Source organism: Marmota monax, unplaced genomic scaffold (assembly GCF_021218885.2).
Source record: "Marmota monax isolate L192 unplaced genomic scaffold, Marmota_monax_Labrador192_F-V1.1 WCK01_AAM20220418_F8-fsc00008, whole genome shotgun sequence".
Classification (NCBI taxonomy): domain Eukaryota; kingdom Metazoa; phylum Chordata; class Mammalia; order Rodentia; family Sciuridae; genus Marmota; species Marmota monax.
Window position 1 is genome coordinate 17,203,828 of NW_026694432.1, and position 21,602 is coordinate 17,225,429.

At 52.7% G+C, this 21,602-nt stretch overlaps 1 protein-coding gene across 1 annotated transcript in view; it reads left to right on the plus strand.

The window, feature by feature from the left end:
* Window positions 1-8,795: 8,795 nt before the first annotated feature.
* Nkain1 (sodium/potassium transporting ATPase interacting 1) overlaps window positions 8,796-21,602 on the plus strand; it is a 43,801-nt gene continuing 30,994 nt past the window's right edge. Inside the window, exon 1 of the mRNA XM_046469215.2 lies at window positions 8,796-8,902. Within this exon, the coding sequence (XP_046325171.1) occupies window positions 8,849-8,902 (54 nt within the window). The 5' untranslated portion in view covers window positions 8,796-8,848. The remainder of the gene's footprint in view (window positions 8,903-21,602) is intronic.

Genomic DNA, 21,602 nt, shown 5'->3' on the forward strand with positions numbered 1-21,602 from the left:
GTTGCTGTGGATCGAACCCAATGCCTCACATATGTGAGGCAAGCACTCAAGCACTGAGCTACAACCCCAGCCCCTCAGAGCACTTTTAAAGCCTCTTCTGAGCTTAAATTTAGGAGCTCAGCCAGAGAGCCACCGTGATCATCTCTGCCTGGTAGTCTTGGGACTTTATGTTAAAAAAGAAAAAAAGCTCCTGACTTTCCTTCAAAGTCCCAAGTACAGGGCTGGGGCTGGGACTCAGCGGTAGCGCGCTTTCCTGGCATGAGTGAGGCACTGGGTTCAATTTTCAGCACTGCGTGTAAATAAATAAAATAAAGGTCTATCAACAACTAAAAAAAATGTATTAAAAAAAAAAAAGGCCCAAGTACAGGGCTGGGGCTGGGACTCAGCGGTAGCGCGCTTTCCTGGCATGAGTGAGGCACTGGGTTCGATTTTCAGCACTGCGTGTAAATAAATAAAATAAAGGTCTATCAACAACTAAAAAAAATGTATTAAAAAAAAAAAAGGCCCAAGTACAGGGCTGGGGCTGGGGCTGGGGCTGGGGCTGGGACTCAGGGATAGAGCACTTGTCTAGCATTCATGAGGCCCCAGTTTGATCCCCAGCACCAGAAGAAGAAAAAAGCCCCAAGAACAGCATAGGTTGGAAAATGACCTTGTAGGTAGATCTTCAGGTCATCCATCCAATGTCACTTTACATAGAGGAAACTGAGAGGAGATGGAATGTTCCCAAGGCCACATGCCTATGTAGCTAGTGCTTTGGCTCATTCAGAGTCTGTCTCGTTCCTCCCGCCCTCCCTCCCTCCCTTCCTTCCTTCCTTCCTTCCTTCCTTTCTTTTCCTTTCTTTCTCTGCTGGTAACTAAGCGCAGAGCCTTACTTATGTTAAGCATGTGCACTACCACTGAGCCATACCCCCAGCCCTCTTCCCCTTTTTTATTTTGAAATTTTAAGATCGAAAGATTAGTATATTGAACATCTATAGACAGAATATACATCTATTCCACCTGATTTCAATAATTCTAGCTGGGCACAGTGGTGCATGCCTGTGATCTCAGCAACTCAGGAGGCTGAAGCGGGAGGATTGCAAGTTCAAAGCCAGCCTCAGCAACTTAGTGAGACTCTGTCTCAAAATAAAAATCATAAAAAGGGCCAAGGATGTGGCTCAGTGGTTAAGCACCCCTGAGTTCAATCCTTGGTACCAAAAAAAGAAAACTAAACAGCAATTTCTCAATGCCATTCAATGATCATATCAAATTTTCCCCAGCTTTGAAAACTTTTGTAGCTGTTTTTCACTCTGGAATCAATTAAGTTGTATGCATTTGGCTATTATGACTCTTTTTTCTCTTCACTTAGTACAGTCCCTCCCCCGCCCCGTCCTTTTTCCCCCGTGAAGTTGACTGTACATGTATGTGTACATGTATGTCATAGTATAACTGTGCTTGTTTTATATTAATAAATGCTTTAAATGACTGAGCATCAAGTAAAATTGACTCTCCAGGAAGATATACCACATTTATCCCCTGCTTTCTGTCTTCTCATGTACTTGTTTTAGAACAAGATATAAACAAGCAGTTTTAGTACAACCTAGAAAAAGGTGTCAAAGGCCTACCTATAAACTAGGATGCAGTACCCAGGGAGGAGTTAGGGAAAGCTTTATTGAGGAGATGACACCTGAGGTGAGCCTTACAGGAGGACTGGAAACTGTAGAGAAGAGAGGGAGCTAAGGGTGAGAGCAAAGACCATCTAGGTAGTGGGAATAATGTGGACAACAGCACAGATCACCAGATCGCTTGGTTCATCCAAAAATGTCACCCGGAGCCTGGTGGTAATATCATGCGAGGCAGTATAGATGAGCAGGCTCCTTGAAATTGTTGGAGATAAAATACAAAGAGTCTTGAAAGCCAGATGGGCAGCTTTGGCTTCACCCTATGGAAACAGACCCACCAAAATTTCTTGGTACTCTGTGCTGTAGTTCCATCACACCTGAAGATGATTTTGGTCCTGGGTGTCCTCTCAGGAAGTCATTGTGGGGAACAGATGTGGGAACCAGAGACGACAGATAGGATTGTGTCTCTAAACATCAAAATCCTCCTTAGGCTAGGTGTGGTGGTGTAGTCCTGTAATCCCAGCTACATGGAAGGCTGAGGCAGGAGGATCACAAGTGTGAGGCCAGCCTGGGTAACTACAAAATCTTGTCTCGAAATAAAAAAAGACTGGGGATGTAGCTCAGTGGTAGAATACCCTGGGTTAAATCCCCAGTTCCAAAATAATTTAAAATAATTTTTAAAGCCACCTTGGAAAAGAATGCTTTTATTGATGCCTCAAAGTGCAGAACCAAGACAAATGAATTATAAGAGAGCAGATTTATATTCAACAAAGAAAGTGACTGAATCAGAGCTGTCCACAGGTCGAATGGGAGGGAGTCCCTCATCTCTGGAGTTGTGCAAGCAGAAACCAGGGGACCATTTGATAGGAATTCCTGAGGTATGCTGATTCAGAGGATTAGAACCGCTCATCAGAATCCCTGGGGAGTGTATTAAAAATACCCATAATGAGGTCCCACCCCAGAGACTGCTCTGCGGAGCTGGTGTGGGGCTGATGCAGATGCAGGTGTTCGGTGCCCTGACATTTGGGAACTGCTCACACAGGAGAGGTCCTCCAGGGTCCTTTCAGCTCTACTGTTTTATGTGCCTTAAGATGGCGTTTTTCTTCAGACTCTAACATGGTAATCTCAGGACTCTCTGGCCTGTTTGCGAGAAGGGACATCTGGGAAAGGGCTTATGGAAAATGACAAGAGAGCCAGCCAGGAATTGAGAATATTGTTGGGGCACTTGGAACCTGCTGAGGGGCCGGGCCTGAGCGGACTCCATCTGTCTTCCTATCCCCTGTTGGCCCCTGGACAAACCCAGTGCAGCATAATGAAGGCCCAATGGCAGTATGAGGCCGATTGGAGAGGGCCTTTTCTCATCTCTCAATGTCCCCAGCTCAGCTGGCCTCAGGGCAGACTTGAACTGAAAACCCATGTGGCCTCCAAGGCCTGGTGGAAAGAAGATTTGTCTTGGCTGTCAGCACAGAGGCTGGAGACTCTGCATCCCACAGCCCTGGACGAAAAGAGCAAGTTTCCACAAACTTTGCTGCCATCAGAGCTATTTAAGATGCCTTGACCTTGACTCAGCTAGTCCATATACAGTCCATCTTATGCTCTTCCTGTTCTCAACCATTCCCTCCCCACCCCTACTCCCCCAATGCTGGGGATGAAGCCCAGAGGTGCCTTACCACTGAGCTACACCCCAGTTTTTTGAGAAAGAAGGGTTTCACTAAGTTTCAGAGGCTGACCTCCAACTTGGGATCCTCCTGCCTCAGCCTCAGTAGCTGGATTACAGGCACCCAGCCTTTTTCCCCAACCCTACTTTCCTCTCTTGAGCCTTTTTCCCCCTTTTCAGATTTGCTCCAGGATTGGGATTTTGCAGGAAGCTGTTTGGAGAGGGGTGGGTACTAAGGAAGCAATAGGAAGTGCAAGTATGGACTGGGCAGAAGTTAAAAGAGGGCCACAGCTCCGGAAGTGCAACTTGCAATACACACGGCACATCTCTTGTCTCGCAACCTGTATTTCAACCACCGTCTTTCCTCTGGAATTTTCCATCGCTACCTATACCCAGGCAAAGTGCAAAGTTAATCCTTCTTCCCAGCATCCTGTTTCTGTTACAGACACATTGCCATTCAGTATGTGGCTCGTGACTACCAGTTTGTGAGTTCTGCTTCTCCAATGGACCTGAGGGCCACAAACTCAGATGCCATCCAGGAAAGGGCAATAGGGGAAGCTGAAGCATTTAAGAAAATAAGCAGCTGGGTGCAGGATACTCACCTGCACTTCCCGGGGCTCAGCAGGCTGAGATGGATGGATGACTTGAGCCCAGGAGTTGAGGCCGGCCTGGGCAGCATAGCAAGACCCCATTTCAAAAAAAGAAACAGAAATAAGCAATGTTGGCAGTGTGCTGACCCTGCCTTCATCCCAAGCTCCCTCAGAGCACTTGTCCTAGTCATGCTTGGTTCCAAAGGCTCTAGCTCAATGCCTGGCACAGTCATGAATTGAAGGAACCCAGAGTCAGCTCTACCTCTGAGGTGCTGTGTGACCTTAGAGGATTCACTCACCCTCTCTGTCCTTCAGGTTCTCTATCTCTTTATCTCTCTCCCTCTTCGATAAGTAAATAGGTGGCATCTGGAAGACCATTGAAGCCAGTGTTTTTTCTACTTTATTTCTTAGAGACCTTGGATTGACCTTAGATCTTCAGGGGAGATAAGGACCAGTTCAGTTGAGAACAGGTCCAGTTGTATTTTCATCTGTTTAGAAATGTATGATTTCTTGGAGCTGGGGATATAGCTCAGTTGGTAGCGTGCTTGCCTTGCAAGCACAAGGCCCTGGGTTCAATCCCCAGCACCACCAAAAAAAGAAAGAAAGAAAGAAATGTATAGTTTCTCCTGAAGGAAGGATCTACTGCTTAAAAAGAGAAGGAACAGTAGAGGTGAATATCTCTGCCTGGAGTCAAAACCCAATTCAGCCCTTTCTGGTACATCCCTGGGCCAATGTAACTTCCTCTGGCTTCAGATTCCTCATCTATAAAATGGAGATGGCAGTGGGGACATCTGTCTCATAAGGCTGCTGCGAGGTCAGATGAGTGAATGCGCAGAAATTGCTCAAACAGTGCCTGGGTACGGTGCGTGGTAAATGGCGGCACATATTTGGTCTTTGTTCCTGGTTTCTGGCACAGAAATCCTAAAACCCTTGGAGTCTCCTGCGAGACAGAAGTGTCTTTTTGTCTTGGGGTGCTGGGGTGGAGCCCAAGGCCTGGTGCCTGCTAAGCACCCACTCTACCACTGAGCCTTCTCCACTCCAGTCCGGCGGTGTCTTGATATTTATTAGTCTCTCACTATCACACCTGGGTTTACACTAATGAGGTGACTTAAGGCAGCCCCTAGATAGCTTCGAAACAGGACTGGTGACCAGAAAGACCACATGTCAACAGGTGGGAACTCTGAGCTCCACCCACGGTCCTTTGGAGAGGCCTGGGGTTGTTGGGAAGCTGGATAGAGAGCTCAGCGAACACCCTTGAGCAATGAGGTTCAAGAGCTTCCAGGTTGGTGAGTGCATCCACCAGGGGGGTGGGACACCTCATCTCTACAGGGACAGAAACTCCTGCATGTGCCACTCTTCCAGACCTTTCCAAATGTAGCTCTTCACCTGGCTGTTTATATCCTTTATAATAAACCAGTAGGTCAACCTCTCAGGGTCCTGTGAGCCACTCTAACAAATCATGGGTCATTTTGGGGGGCAGGTACCAGGGATTGAACTTGACCACTGAGTCACATCCTCAGCCCTATTTTGTGTTTTATTTAGAGACAGGATCTCACTGAGTTGCTTAGCACCTTGCCATTACTGAAGCTGGCTTTGAACCCACCATCCTCCTGTCTCAGCCTCCCGAGCCACTGGGATTACAAGCATGTGCCACCACGCCCAGCCAAATCATGGATCTTGAGGTGGGTTGTGGGATGGACAGCCCATGGGCCAGTGTTATGGGTGGGTGGCCCCAGACTTGTAACCGATATCTGAAGTGGAGACAGTCTCAACCTGTGGGGTCTATGCTAACTCCTAGTAGTTAGTGTCAGAACTGAATTGAATTGTCAAGACACCCAGCTGGTGTGCAGAATTGGTGACAGAAAATGTCCCAGAAGCTATAATTAGCGAGCCCGTTCACTCCTCCAACTTGAAAGAAGGGGAAATTATTAGTTTTAGCATTCAGCTTTTTTTTTTTTTTTAAAGAGAGAGTGAGAGAGAGAGAGGTAGAGAGAGAGAGAATTTTTTTTTTTAATATTTATTTTTTAGTACTTGGCGGACACAACATCTTTGTTTGTATGTGGTGCTGAGGATCGAACCCGGGCCGCACGCATGCCAGGTGAGCGCGCTACCGCTTGAGCCACATCCCAGCCCCGCATTCAGCTATCTTATGAGTGAACTTTCTCAGAAGCCCGCAGTGTTTCACCCACAGAGTGAGGTACTGCAGACTCTGCCTAGCCTAGGGGACTTCTTCAGAAGGGACTCTTCCCCTTGTCACACCTACTGGGCCTCCCTCCAGGGCTGACCATGATTCCAGGAAGCGTAGGCATGTTCTGAATCATCTCTGTCCTTTATGTCCAAATCCTGTTCCACCTTCCCCACATCCCCCTCGCCATCCCTGGGTTAGTCATCCTTCTTGGTGATGACACAAGTCCCCTAACGTCATCTCCAGTACCTGATCCCCCAACCTCTTGCCAAAGATGGTCCCATCCATTCCTACAGAGGATTCCTCCCCCTAGAGCCCTGCACTTGCAGGTGACAGAGGTCCAAGGTCTGCTGGGCCCTGAAGCAGGGAGGATGGGAGGGACATTCAGGCAGAGAGAACGCGCCCAGAGCAGGGAAGAGTGAGACTGTGACATGGCATGGCACAAGCGGGGACTTGTTAGAGCAGGACACCAACTATGTGGGAATGATTGGGGCACAGGTTAGTTGGACAGCTGTCTGACAGGCTGGTCCCACAGTCAGGCTTCCCAGTGAGGCAGCCAGGTCTTGAATGGGATGTCACAAGCAGGATGTGATACAGTCAAGAGCCTGGCAGGGCTGGGCATAGACCCAGTGGAATCCACTATTTTCGTGAGGATTAAATGAGATAATATGTGTCAAGTGCCTGGCTCAGAGTAAGCACTCGATAAATTATTACTGTTATTACTCTTACGGAATTGCACACTGTTGGCCTCACGGAGGAACTGGCAGAGACTCCTCTGGAAGAGGCCCCAAGGATCTTTTAGAGAATGGTGACATCTAGGCCGAGCCTCTGCTGCCTGGTTTTCTTTCCTGGGAAGCAGACTCCTTGGAGAATCTGATGAAAGCTGTGGACCCTCTCCCCATAAAAAGCACATCTGCTCACATTCACTTTGCATATTATTTCGGGACTTCACAGAACTACGGAAGCCTGGCCAGCCACAGAACCTGGGTGGACACAGCTGTTACTCGCCAAGCATGGCTGAGAAAGTTCCCACTGTTATCCCAGATTATTATTCCAAGTGGGAAGCTCAGCACATATAGGATGTTCAACTCAGAAAGTGTCCTGTGTGTTGGGTTCATTTTTATTGGGGGGGGGCGGCCTGGGGATTGAACTGAGAGGCACTTTCCCATGGAGCCACATCCCGAGCCTCCCTTTTTGTTCATATTTACTTTTTAATTGTAGGTGGACACAATACCTTCATTTTACGTTTCTGTGGTGCTGAGGATCGAACTCAGTGCCTCACACGTGCTAGAGCTTCTACCTTGGAGGCCAGGATGAGAGAAGAGCAGGAGGCGAGGAGTGGGGAAGAGTTCTGGTAGGCCTGGCACCATGGTGCACCCCTGAAATCCCGGCCTCCAAGCCTAAAATGTGCCCCTCTTATTCTCTCTTTTCCTTTGTTATCCTTAAGGCACTCATTAGAATTTTAATTATGCACTTATGTATTTGCTTGTTTTAATGATGATCCCTCACTAGACTGTGTCTGGTTCCTTCCCTCATCCCCAGTGCAGAGCACCTAGTATTACCGAAATACTGCTTAGAATGTACAGTCCACAGAACTCGGTGACAGGCCATATGGGATAGGGAAGCCTGGAGGGAGGGGGCCCTAGGGAATCCCTAGGTGATGCCAATCACCAAATTGGATGGGGGAAGTTAGGACCTGGGCAAGCATGATGACACAGACTTGGGATGGTTCACTTTGGTGCTTTCGGGAGTGGTTGAAGAAGGCAGTCTTTTTGCTAGCAAACCTGTTGACTCCCTCCTGGATCCAACCTGGGTTAGGAAGCTGCGGGAACCTCCTGGGCAGACCTGTGCCGCCACCCACTTCATCGCTATCTTCTTGGAAGCCTGTCTGTCTGGTCCCTGGGCTATGACGGGACCTAGGACAGTGCTGTAGGCATTAGTCTGGCTTCCAGCAGCATGAGTGTGTATGCAGTCAGGGCTCAATAAATGCCAGTAAAAGGAAAGAGTGAAGGAAGAATACATGGCCAGGCACTTAGGAGGGAGGCTGGGATGAAGAGCAGAAATGAGAGTTAAACTGGAACCCAGGACCAAGGAGGCAGGGTGATGGAGGAACGCTCCAGCACCCTCAAGAGGCCTGACTCAGGGCTAAGCGCGTTATTGTTATTTACATGATGCCGGTTATGCTCACATGAGCACTGAGACACTATTCGTACTTTGTTCACGAGAACCCCCGAGGTCCAGAGAGGTGTTGTGATTTGTTCAAGGTCACACAGCGAGTGAGTGGCGGAGTCCGGATTTGACCCCGGGCTGTCAGCCGCACTCTCCCCTCTCCGGCCTCTCCGCACCCTCCCCCACCTCCGCGGCTCCCTCTCCTCCCTCCCGCGGCCGCCCCGCCCCGCCCCTCCCTCTCCTCCCTGCTCGGTGGCGGCGGCGGCGGCAGAGCCACGTGGTGGGCCGGGAAGCGGCGGCCGCCGAGCGCCCGGGCGGCTGCCCCAGCTGGGCAGTGCTGCGCCGCGTCGCGCCCGGTGCCCGCGCCGCCCGCCCTGCGCCTGCCGCCCGCGCCCGGGGCCGGGGTGAGCCTGACGGCCCGCCGCAGACAAAGGAGGCGCGGCGGCAGACCTGCGCCGGCGGACCATGGACTCTCAGCGCGGCCGGCCGGCCCCAGCCCCGGGGACCCGGCGCTCCCGGGCCCGGCCCTAGGCGCCCGGCCCCGCCGCCCGGGGCGCCAGCGGGAGGCCGCGGAGCCCGCGCGGCGCGAGGAGCGGCGGCCGCGGAGCGAGAGGGGCGCGGGGGACGGTCCGCGCGGCCCGGAGCCATGGGCAAGTGCAGCGGGCGCTGCACGCTCGTCGCCTTCTGCTGCCTGCAGCTGGTGAGCCGCGCCGGGCGGCCGCGTGGGGTGGGGCGCGGCGGGGCGGGTCCGGGCGCGCCGAGGGCTGGGTGGCCGCGTGTGGCGGTGGAGCGCCCGCGCGGGGGCTCCGAGTCGCGCAGCGGACGGGCGGAGCCTGCTCCTGCTGGCCGGGCTGTCTCTTTGTGTGCGCTTGTCGCCGCTGTGCCCCGCGCTCCCCCGGCACCGCGCGCACGGTCCAGCGCGTCCTGTGTGGGGCCCCGGTCCACCCCGCGCCCTGGGCTCCAGGCGTCCGGCCGGCACTGGACTAGTGGACGCCTGTTGGGGCTGCGCGGGGGACAGTGGCTGTCTTGGGGCGGGGGGTGTGTCTGTGGACCCGCTGAGGTCCCTGCCGCGTGTTTCCCTCCAGATCGCTGGGTCGCGTGCGCTCCCTTCCTCCGGGTCTCTGCCCCCTAAGCGAGTGTTTCGCACAAAGTCCCGGCTGCTGTGTGGGGCTCTCTGGCTTTCTCTTTGGTGCGTCAGTGTTTCTGGTCAGGGTTCATCTGTGTGTTGGGATCGTGGACTCCCAGAACGCTCAACACTCCTTTGTGCTGTTTCTGCCTCCTACACCCTCCCCACTGGGCGGCCTGGAATGGAGCGGCACCTCTCCAGAGAGGGTCCCCAGGAACGGCCGGGTCCTGGGCCAGCCTGACCACCTTCCCTGCTTTGGCCTGGCCACTGTGGCTACCCAGGTTCCAGCAGTCATAAGATCCACTAGAGCAGCAGGGGTGGGGCCAGACACGCTAGCTCTCTGCTAGGGCTGGCACCTACGGAGTGGGGAGAATTGGGTGCCCTGGGAAGGATCAGAACACTGGGGGACACTGCCTGCCCCAGCTTTGAGAACTCATGTCCTCTTCCCAGGGAGGACAGAGAAGTGAATTTGGAGGCTGAGGGGAACCAGCTGTACCCTTCAAGAGAGGCTCTGGCAGGTGAATTTGGGAGAGTGGATAAGGAGAGACCAGTGTCCAACTAGGGGCTATGAGACTATGCTGCTTCTCTAGGGGGAGACTCATAACGGCCACCCACCTTGATGTGGCAGCACTCAGGTTTGAGTGCCGATTGAGGGACACTGAGCCTCCCTCATGCTAGACTCCATCATCTGGGTCTGCATTCTAACCTGCATCCTCTCCACAGGTGCAAAGGATGATGTAGAGGGAAGCTTTGGGGTCTGGGCACCCCCCAACTCGCTCCTCCCTTTTATATTACTCCCTCCTCTTAGGGACACCAGTCCCAAACATGCCATCCACAGACAGGTTCTGAAGATTGTAGCCTTCCCTGCTCCCTGCTGGGGGAGACAGGCCACCTGGGGCTGCCCAACCATCAAGTGTTCATCCTTGAGGATTGAGGGGGAGATTAATTATGATCAGGTAGAATGGAAGCTCCAGAAGGGCAGAGATTGTCTGTTTTGTTCCCTGCTAAGTCCCCAGCAGCTGGAACAGTGCCTGGCACTCCATTAATATTTGCAAAATAAATGAACAGATCAGTTATTTGGCAAATCCTAGCTCATAGTAGAAACCCCTTTCTTTATCTAGTCTACGGAACATGAAATTCCAAGAAATGTTGAAACCCAAAAGATTCTTTTGCTGGGTTTGTTAATTTTTAAATTTCAAGCTAGAAACTCGGTTGTTTTTTGTTTGTTTTTGTGGTACTGAGGCTTGAACCCAGGGCCTCACACACGATAGGTAAGCACTTTGCCACTAAATGACATCCCTAGCCCTTATTTTATTTTTTCATGGTATTGGGGATTGAACCAAGGGGCATTCTACCATTGAGCTACATTTTCTGCGCTTTTTATTTTTTATTTTGAGACAGAGCCTTCCTAAATTGCCCAGGCTGGCCATGAACTTGCAATCCTCCTCCTTCAGCCCCACAGGTTGCTGGGATTATAGGTATGTACCACCACACCTGGTCCTCTGTTGCCTTCTTAATTATAGAATAAGTAATTCTGGCCCTGGTGTGTCTGGGGCACCTACAGAGGTGCCTACTGCCCTGTGGAGGTGCAAAGTGGCAGAGGAGGTCTGTCTCCCTGCCTCCTGCCTCCTGCCTCCAGAGCTCTCTCCTGCTAAGCTGAGCCCACTCTTCCACCAGCAGCTGCCTCTGGAGCAGGGTGGGATCTGGGTGGGGTTCTACTTCTTCTGCATCCGGGCTGCGTGGCTTGGGCAGCTTGTGTAGCTTACAGGAGATCATTTCGGAGGTGCTCTGAGGAGGAACTTGGAAATTGTTCTCTTGGCTCGGTAGCTCTGTCTGAGCTGATTACAGAGGGTCCCTCCAGCTGTCACTAAGCCCCTGGAGTCCCCACTGCCTGGCAGTTTCCAGAATATGCTCCCAGGATGCTGAACTCACGGGCCTGAGGGGAAACGGGAGACTCAGTTTTCTTATCCAACAGACTGAGGGATAAAAGAGGCCATTAAATATTTTTCGGCTGAAAACTTGAGAAATGGTGTCATTTTTCTTTTTTGAGTGGAATTTAAGCATTACAATGAAGCAGGCCAATTGTAAATCTCTTCTATATAGGGCTAGCCTTGCTTTGGGTGAGGGACTAGGGCATGGGGTGGGTGGGGGAGTCAGAGGGAGTAGTAGGGATTGCAGTATGAAGCAGTAGGTGTCACTCAGGTGGACAAGAGTAGGGGACTATTAAAGGTCCAGAGTATGACAGGACAGATTGGGTCCAACTCTGTTAATTCCCGGCTGTGTGATCTTGGGAAAGTTGCTTACCCTCTCTAAACTACAGTTTTGTCATCTGTTAAATAATATCAAGAGTCACTAATTCTTAGGGTTCCTGTGGGAATTAAGCCCATGTGATGAATCTAATGCTGTGCCTGGAGCAGCAGGCAGTCAATCAACTGTTGTTCTTTGTTATGATCCTGATGATTCATAACTCGAATGGCTTCCCTGGAATTGGGGCCCAAACACTCCAGGTGCCCCCTGCACTGTCTGTTGTGGGAAGCAGGAGGTCATTGGGCACAGAACTGGGAGGCAGGAGGCCTGGGTTGAAGCCCTGCTCTGCCGCTGGCATCCTGCAGATTTGAGCAGGTGTCTGTTCCACCCTGAGTCTCTGCTTTTCCATCTATAAACGGGAAGGACCAGTGGCCTGGCCCCCTGGGTTGCTGTATGCTCTGCCTGTCTGGGGCTTGGGCTGGCATCTGGGCTGGAGCGGAGGTCTGATTGCCCCTTGCTGTGGTTCCGTTCTGTAGAACTTCTCGGGTCCCTGCTCTCCCAGGCCTGTTTGCTCTGTCATTTTGACATTATTAAACTGCTTCTTAAGGTTTACTTGTTGGCCTTTATCTCTCATCCGGCCAAGTCCACCTCCTTCCTGAAACTTCATAGGCCACTCCAGCCTTCCTGTAAGGGGATGGACCAGGGACACTGGCCCTAGGGAATCGGCATCAATTTCTTTATCATCATCATTATCGCTCCCCTTCCAGGAGTCCTGTGCTAAGCACTTTATATGCATTACCTCATTTAACCAAATGAGCTCACATATGTAAAGTGCTTGGCCGAGTGCCTGACACATGTTAACGATCAATAAACGTTTAGCGATTGCACTGTTTTTATCCCTCTTATTATTGTAATTCCACACAAGGGGATTGACACTTTTATGATCCCCTTTTTCAGATGAAGACACTGAGGTTCAGAGGGGTGATGAGGTTTTCCTGAGGTCACTCAGATAGTGATGGATCCAGGAGACAGCACGGAGCTGGCCTCTCAGCCCTGTGCCCCTCGGCTGCTCCCTGTGACCAATGTGTGACCAAGCCCCAGTTTCCTCAACTGAAAGTGGAAAGGATAATGTTTCAACAGTCACCACCCATAGTGCCTTGGCCCTGTGACAGCAAGCGCTCAGTAATACATCACTTGTTTTTGTCCCCGTTCTGTGTGACCTTGGACACATGCGTTCACTCCTGGGGCCCCCAGCTCCCTCCTCCCTGGAAAGGAGAGTCACCTTCATTCACAGAGGCAAGAAGGGGCTTTCCTTAGCCAGGTGCCAGGCACATAGTAGGTACTCAGGAAAAACCGGTGTCGTTCGGTTTCCCTTCTAGAAAGCCCTTTTGCTTTCTGGAAGGTGGTGGGTGGGTGAGGGGGAAATATGTCGCTTCCAGCTGAGCGACGAGTAATGGTGTGAAACGTGGTCACCCTGATTGATGTCGTTATTAGCGATGGTGATGTGGAGACGGGAGGAGGTGGCTCTGTCGGGTGCCTGGGCTCTGAAGCAGCTGGGCTGTGAGCTCATGGATCCACGCGAGGATCTGGCTTTGGGCTGGGCTTCAGAGTCCGGAGCATGAGATTGTCCAGGCCACTGACCCCTTCTGATCCTTAGTCCCCTTTGGGTGGCATGCAGCTGGGGGCATCACCTCCTGGATAGACTGAGGCCAGAGGACCCTTGTGACTAGGCAGCGCTAAGTGGAATGAGAGGGCTGCAGGGGCTCTGGGACGGCGCTGGTCCTGCTCATTTGCAGGTAGATGACTTCTAAGCCGGGACCCTGTAATGACAGCTGCTCTGAATGCTGGCGCAGGAGTCAGGAGGACCCTTCTGTGGTTAGGCAGATATTGCTGCCTTGCTCGTTACTTCTCTGAACTGCCACCTCCTTACCTGTAAAGTAGTCTGAACAGCCACTTCCATCCCCTGGCAGTTTGGGGGATTCAGTGAGATGATGCCTGACATTGCCCAGCCCAGGGAGGTGCCTCCTGTGGCCAGCTGTTATTTGCTCTGAGTCTTGGACAAGTCACCTCAGCCCATCTCTGCCTAGAGTAGAGGTCTTAGTGATCAAGGTCATTGCCATAAACATTCCAAATCAAATCATCATTTCTTTTTAGTATTATTATCACTTTTATTTTTGTGGTGCTGGGGATCAGACCCAGAGCCTTGCAGAAGTACTCTACCCCTGAGCCACCGCCCAGCCCAAGTCTTTATTTCTTTATGTGGAAAATGTGGGGCTCAGGAAACATGAATGTCCTTCTGTTTGATGTCTGCTGCGAGCCTGGCACTGTCCCTTGATGCCATCTGGCCTGACCATAAATAGTGGGTACAGAAGGAGGATTCACACCCAGATCCGAGCCTCTGCCTCTTTTGCCCTGTGTGGCTCCCACTGTGGGGTGGGGGACATGCTGGGGTGGAGCAGGTGGAGAAATCCAGGTCTTTCCCTAGGCATAGCAGGTCTTATCAGATGCCAAGTCATCTACGGTGTCTCTTCCCCCCATCTCTACCCACCCAGCTCCATGGGGCTAACTGGAGCTGTGATGCAAATAGAGAGGAAGTTCCCCAGGGAAGCAGCTACCTTGTGTGGACAGCTCACCAACCGGCACAGCTCTGAGATAGGTGTGGTTTTTACACCCATTTACTGGTGGGCATAGTGAGGCTCAGAGGAATGAAATGACTTGTTACCAAGGAAATAGGAGATACAGTCTGGGCCTCAGATAAGTCATTAAGGGGAAAGGATTTGTAAAATCTGGACCAAGCAGAGATAGTCAGAACTGAACACTGGAACATATTCTCTCCACTAATTTTTTATTTTTATGTGATGCTAAGGATCGAACCCAGTGCCTCATGCATGCTAGGCAAGTGCTCTGCCACTGATCCACAACCCCAGCCCTCCACTAATTTTAAGGAGGGTGAGTGACAAGAGGACAGACTGAGACCAGAGATAACTTTTTTTTTATTTTAATATTTATTTTTTAGTTTTTCCGGCGGACACAACATCTTTGTTTGTATGTGGTGCTGAGGATGGAACCCGGGCCACATGCATGCCAGGCGAGCACGCTACTGCTTGAGCCACATCCCCAGCCCCCAGAGATAACTTTTTTAAATGAATTCCATGCCATATGTGTGGAGCTGGCTTGTCCCAGCACCTTGGCCTTGGCCTTCCCCTGCCCTGGCCTGCAGAAGTACACTAATTGCTTCGGAGAATGAGGGGGAGCCTCAGGCAGCAAAGCAAGCCTCCCAGAGACCCTTCTGCCAGCAGGGAGGGAGAGTGGGCATCCAGGTTTAGGAGAGCTGTTAGCTGTGTTTGCAGGTGTTAATGGCTTACCTTGGCCTCCTGGCCCTGCCTCTCACAGCAGCTGGCTAGTGGAGGAGCAAGGAGGTGGACTGGGGAGGGCTTAGGCTTTGGGTTCAGACTAGGTTTGAGTTCCGGCTCCATGGCTTTGTAGCTGAATGACCTTGGGCAAGACACTTAACTTCTCTGAGCTCCCACCTGCACTTCTCTCCATCAGGATAATAATTACCTTAGAGTTGATGGTGGGTTCCTACCTGAGCTCAGAGGGTTGCATAAACTAGTGCAAGGCCCAGGATGGAGCTGCGGTTCTGTTGAATCCTTGTGGCCCTGACCTTGCTGACCCTTGATCTATAAAATGGGAATGATGATAGCACCCATCTCACAGCACTAAGCTGAGTGTGACCTGAGGTGCTGCAGGGAGAGGTCTGGGCACAGGGCTCACTAAGAGGGAATGCGGGATGGGGTGTGGTCCTCTCCTGGCTTTCTGCCTCTGTAGGTAGATGAGGTTGAACTCAGCATCTCAGGGACCCTTACAGCTCTGTGTAAGCAGCCAGCACTCTCACTTCTACGGTCACTGTGGTCACCTCATTGCCCCTGGCTGCATGCAGCATTGACCGATGGGTCTCAGAGCCTGGGGAGAGGAGACTTCTGAGGACCTGCCCAAGGCTCCACACCTGGTTGTCCAGTTTTCAAAGACTTAAATGACTCTTCTTTCCTCCGTCTCTTTGAGTGTCTGTACTGTCCCTATCCCGAATGCCCATGTGGCATATTTGGTGTGAAATCAAGTCTCTGACCACAGAGATTCAGCACTGGGAGGTTTTGGCCCACCACTAACCCCTGGTCCACACAGATGAGCTTCCCAAGGACTAACATTCTTGGGTCAGAGGCTAAGAATTGCCACAGCTAACCTTACCCAGCAAATACTAATGAAGTCCCACAAAGCACCAGGCACAATTCTAGGTGCCTTAGGGTATAGACTACACCCTCATTTGCAACTTAGAATACCAGGGTTCTGGTACTCAGTCGCTGTGCAACTTTGAGCTGCCCCTAACCCTCTGGGCCTCATTTTCCCGGTCTGTGAAATGGAAAATCGGAGGAGGGTGTTGAGCTTCATCAGTGTTTTTCATACTCTCCAAAGTCTCTGCAGGGGTAGGGGCTGAGACCAGGTGGTGAGTTTCCTGTCTGTGGCAGTGACTGAGAATTTGTGTGTGGCTGGGTGACTACTTCGACATGTAGAGCATCTAATGATCCAGGTCCCTGGAACCACCAGATGCTGGTCCTAGGTCTTGCAAAGACAGGCCAATAGTATGAGATGTTATCTATAAATAATGGGAAATACGGACATCGTGTGCTCTTGTCCGGTCCCTTTGCCTCAAGCCTGCTCCTCCCGACCCCCTCCCCAAATCCCGGGACTTGGCTAAGCTGCTGACCCAGGAAGCAGGGAAGTGGAGTGTCCTGGCTCTCCCCTCCTGCTTGCCCTGGCCACCCCACGCCCTGAGATCTCCAGAGTAAGGGGGGCTCCTGAGCCCCTTTTCTTTGGGGAGGGGGGTAGGTTCTGCGGCCCCAGCCTGAACCGAGATGTGGGTTTTCAATTACACAATTAAATGCACAATTAGGCATAATTACCAGTGCTCAGAGCCTGAGACTGCTCATAATAGGCGTGTAATCTACTGCAGCCTCTGTTTATACTACTCCCTAATGATGCCAGGATGCCTTCACACTGCACCGTTGCCATGGAGACGAGCCTGCCGCCACCATGCAAAGCTGACAAATAGTGCTCTGGTCCTGGGCCCCTGGATCCTTTCCAAGGCCTCTGCAGCCAGCTCTGGCGTGGAGGGCCGGTCAGGTGGGCCGGGAAGGCAGGTCAGCCCTCGATGTCCTCTGACACTCCTCGCTGGTACTAGACAGCCTTGGAGCCACCAAGAAGCACCAGAGAAAGGGCACCTTAGCCCCCCAGAGTCCTCGAGCCATGATCAGGATGGACCGGGTGCGTGCTGTGGGGGGTCGTGAGCATCTCATACCCCCTGGGAGCCCAAGTCTTGACAGGGACCTTGCCCCACCTGGTTCCCAGGTAGGCCTAGCTCTGCCCAGAGCTGGCTCTGTGACCTTGGGCAAGTTCTTGCCCCTCTTGGGGACTCTGTTTTCCCCATATGTGATGGACCTCAGGGTCTCTCACACGGTGGTGTCCAGTAGAGATTTGCTGAGCTCTTGGGACCAGCTTCATCCTGTGGGGGTGGCAGTACGGGGCTGGTCAGCTCGCCACGCCCTCCATGGTGGGCACAGGTGTCCCTGTTTTACAGGAGTGGAATCTGAGGCCCAGAGCCCTTCCTCCAGGTAGCAGCAGGCCCAGGAGGCAAACCTGAGCCCCGTGCTCAGCCCCTGTGCCCTGTAGCTTCCCAGCGGCTTCCCACGGCAGCCTCACAGCAGCCCCAGAGCTGGGGCCTCCCCATCCCCATTTCATTTCCTAGACAAGGACTTCGAGATTCTGAGGACTGAAGTCACCTGCCCAGAGTTGCACAACAAGGCAGAGGTGAAACGGGGTCTAGAGGCCAAAGGCCAGCTTTCCTCACTCCTTGTTGGAATCACGAAGGGCTAAAAGTATTTCCTTCAGTAAGTGCACACCAGGGACCCCTCCCCTCCATCCGGCTGGTCCTAGCCACTCAGGAGGCAAGGAGTCCTGGGCTCCTGCAGACCCAGCACTTCACTGTGACCTTGAAGGGAATTTCAATCTAGTCCTTTCATTGGTCCCCCTTGGTCAACAGAAGCAGGGCCTGTTTTTATTCTTCATTATTATAAAGAATGTTTGTTTTCCTGGTTCTACAGATCGAACCTACGCCTTGCAACTGCCGGGCAAGCACTCTACTACTGGGCTTTTTATTTATTTATTTATTTTTCATTTGAAACAGGGTCTCACTAAGTTCCCCATATTGGCCTCAAATTTATGATCCTTCTTCCTCAGCCTCCCAAATAACTGGAACTAAGGCAAGTAGGGGGATGGCAGGGATGCACCACCAGGCCAGGCTGCTTCTTGTTTCCCCTCCGGGTTTCTGTAACTCTGGGCATTATTTATGGATACCTATCATGTACCAACTCCTGGGGACAAAAGTGGACCAGACAAAGTAGACCACTTCATGCGTGGTGTTGGGCAAGTGGCTTGACCTCTCTGTACCTTAGATTCTCTTTTTTTTCCTTTCTTTATTTTCCTCCTCCTTTTCCTCCTCCTCCTCCTCCTCCTGTGCTTCCTTTCTTTGCTCTTTGCAGTGCCACAGGCGGAGCCAGGGCCTCACTGATGCTAGGCAAACGCTCTGCCCCCAAGCTACACCCCCGCCCTCTATCACCTGTCATGCTGGCAACGGCCTGTACTCGGCCTGTACTCGGCCTGTACTCTGTACTCGCAGGGCTGCTGGCAGCGTTGGCACTCCAGCTCCCCTTCCCACACACTTACGGTGTGCAAGGCGCCAGGCGAAGGACGTCAGGTGCCCGGGGCGAACCTTCCCGGCCCAGCATCTGCGGCTCCCCTTCAGCAGATGGAGCAGCTTGAGGCTCGGGAGGCTTCAGTGCCTTGCCGGGGCCTCCCACCCAGCCTGCCAGGGAGCAGCAGAGCCGGCATCTACCAGGTGTCCCACTGCACAGAGGTGTCACCAAACATGGTGTCCTCCCACCACCTCCCTGCAGTCTACAGCCCCCTAGAGAAAGAGGTATTCGGGTGGAGGTCGGGATCGAAGGCTGGGGCGCTGGACCTCTGAACACATCCCAGCCCCTTTTTATTTATTTTGGTGCTGGGGATTGAAGCCAGGAGCTTAACCACTGGGCCACACCCCCAGCCCTTTTTTGGGTTTTATTTAGAGACAGGGTTTCTCTGAGTTGCTTAGGGCCTCTCCAAGCTGCTGGCTTTGAACTCCCAATCCTCCTGCCTTGGCCTCCCTAGTCGCTGGGATTACAGGCATGGGCCACCGCGCCCGGCTCTTATTTTTTTTTATTTTGAAACGAGGTCTCCCTAAGTCCCAGAGGCTGGCTTTGAACTTGTGATGCTCCCTACAGGACTCTTTGTGGCTCTGTGGTTCCCTCATTCACATGCTGAAGCAGGGCTTTCTGAGAGGGACTGTGACACTATCGGGCAGGGGGCAGGGAAAGCTAAAGCCCAAGAAATGGTCAGTGTGAGTGCCCAAAACTACAGGGTAAGTCCAGGGTAGTGTGGAGACTGAGAGTGTCCCAAAGCCAGTCGAGGACACTCTGGTAACTTCCTTTTGCCCCCATCCCCATCTGTTTGTTGCAGGGAGAGAGGGGCTGGGCTTAACGTATTCAAAGTGTCACAGCCGCATCTGTGGGGCCGGGGCTGCACATGGAGATTTGTGGATCAATAAACATCCCTTCCCGCTTCCTCCCTCTTCATTTATTCATGAACTCTGAACTCCTGGGCTCCCAGAAGCTGCCTGGAAGAAAGCAATTAGCACATAATTAGAACCACTCCTATTATCAGCTCTCAGTGGGAGGGGCCGGGGTGGCCCTGGGACTTCCCTGTGGTCCCAGATCCTGCTGCTGCCACTCAGCTCCTGCTCACCCACAGAGACCCTGACACTCAGGCTCCTGGACCGGGGACTCCCTGGGCAGGGCTAAGGACCTCTCCCTGGAGGCAGGAGGGCTGCCTGAGTTAGAGAAGACCTCCAGCCCCTCCTGGCCGAGATCCTTGGGTGCCCTCTGCCAGAAACTGGCCAGGGCCTGGCAGGAAAACCGAAAAGCACGTGGCTTCTGCTTTCCAGCAAGCATCCGTCTAGCAGACTGTAGTGTATGAAGACCGCAAGGAGCATAGGAGATATAAATTACCTGGAGGAAGCGATTTCCCAGGCAGGCCTCCATCCATCCATTGCCCCGTGATTAATGGTGAAAACAGCAGCACCCGCAGTCAGTATTTATGGGGCATGTCTGACCCCAAAGCTGCTGTTATTCCCCACAAGGTGTCCCACCAGCAAGGAGAAGCCACCCAGGAGTGGACATTGCCTCCTCCCCTAGAAACAGGGCAGGGCTCAGGGAGGCACCAGGCCTCTGCCTCCCCCTGAGGGCGCGTCTCCTGGCCTGATCCTGGGGTAACCCCGGGAAGCAGACCTGGTTGTTCAGATACTGTCTCTGGTGTACAGATGAGGAAACTGAGGCTCAGGAGGGGGTGAGGCCTGCCCAAGTGAACATTATCAGTACAGGACTCTGACCCAGACCGCTTGAACCTTGCAATCTCCCGGGTTTGGGGGTGTGGTGGTCTCTTGCCTTCTTCTCTCCTGAGGGTCAAGTTGGACCCAAGTTGCCCTGGGCTTTCTTCCTGAATGTTTTATTTTATTTTATTTTTTTATTTTTTTTTTAAAGAGAGAGAGAGAGAATTTTTTAATATTTATTTTTTAGTTCTCGGCGGACACAACATCTTTGTTTGTATGTGGTGCGAGGATCGAACCCGGGCCGCATGCACGCCAGGCGAGCGTGCTACCGCTTGAGCCACATCCCCGGCCCCCCTGAATGTTTTAAAAAGCAGTGAGAGGGCCCTTCTGCTTGGGAGGGGACAACTGTCCTGTTCTTCTTCCTCTGCTGATCTGGGTCACCACCCCCACATGAGTCGCTGCCCCTGCACTAGTTGGCCAGAGAAGGTGAAGGCTGGCTGAGGAGAGGCCCTGGCCTCTGGAGGGGAGGTCACACAGCTACTGAAGCCCAGGCTGTAACCCAGGAGACAACCCAGCCCTTAGGCTGTGACCAGGAGGCTGTAGAGCAAACTGAGGAGGAGGGGAGGGGAGGAAATTGCCACCGGGGGCCCAGATGCACAGAGGAGGGGACAGTGGGCTAGATGGGGGGCACTGAGGGCTGTGGGGTCAGTAGATTCCTCCTGGGATGGGGGGGTTTCTGGGAGCAACCAGCCTTCCTTCTTCCCTTTCCCTGCCCCACCTGAGGGGAGGTTGCCATGACAACCAACTCCCCATCGTTGACCTCTCCATAGGACGCTGACCTTTTCCTCCAAGTGACAGGTGGTCACCCTGACGACAGGCCCTGTGCCAGCAGGGGTCTGTGGCTTCCCTGGGGGCCCCACTTTCACCTGGGCAGCTACATTGTTCTGCAGCACACAGAGCCTCTGTCCAGCTGGAGGTGAGGGTCTGTGGAGGCCCCCCTTCAGATGGGGGCCTTTTACCTGCCCCTCTCCAGGCTGCCCTGGATGGATCCTCACCAGATGACCTGAAAGTGGGGTGCTGACCTGCTTCCCTCTGTTGAAAAACCAACGTGGCTCCTAATCGCCTTCCTCAAGAAACCTAGAGCCATGGTTCTCCAGCTTCAGCATCTTCAGACTCACACGGAGGCTTGTTAAAATCCAGAGTTCTCTGCACACCTCCAGAATTTCAGATTTAGTAGGTCTGGGGCGGGACCCTAAAATTTGCGTTTTTAACAAGTTTCCTGGGAGTGCTGCTGGGCCAGGGACCACACATTGAGAATCACTGGTCTAGACAGTGGGACACTGAAGGGCTGCCCGGGCCTGCCCACCCGCCCTGACTCACCATGGCTGTCTCTGAACTCGGCCACGGTGAGCTAAGCACCCGGATCCTCATGCACCTTGCGCCTTTGTGTTTGCTGGTCCTGCCTCTGGAAGTCCTCTCCCCCTTTTATTTTTCTGTACTGGGGATTGGACTCAGGGGCTCTCAACCGCTGAGCCACATCCCCAGCCCTGT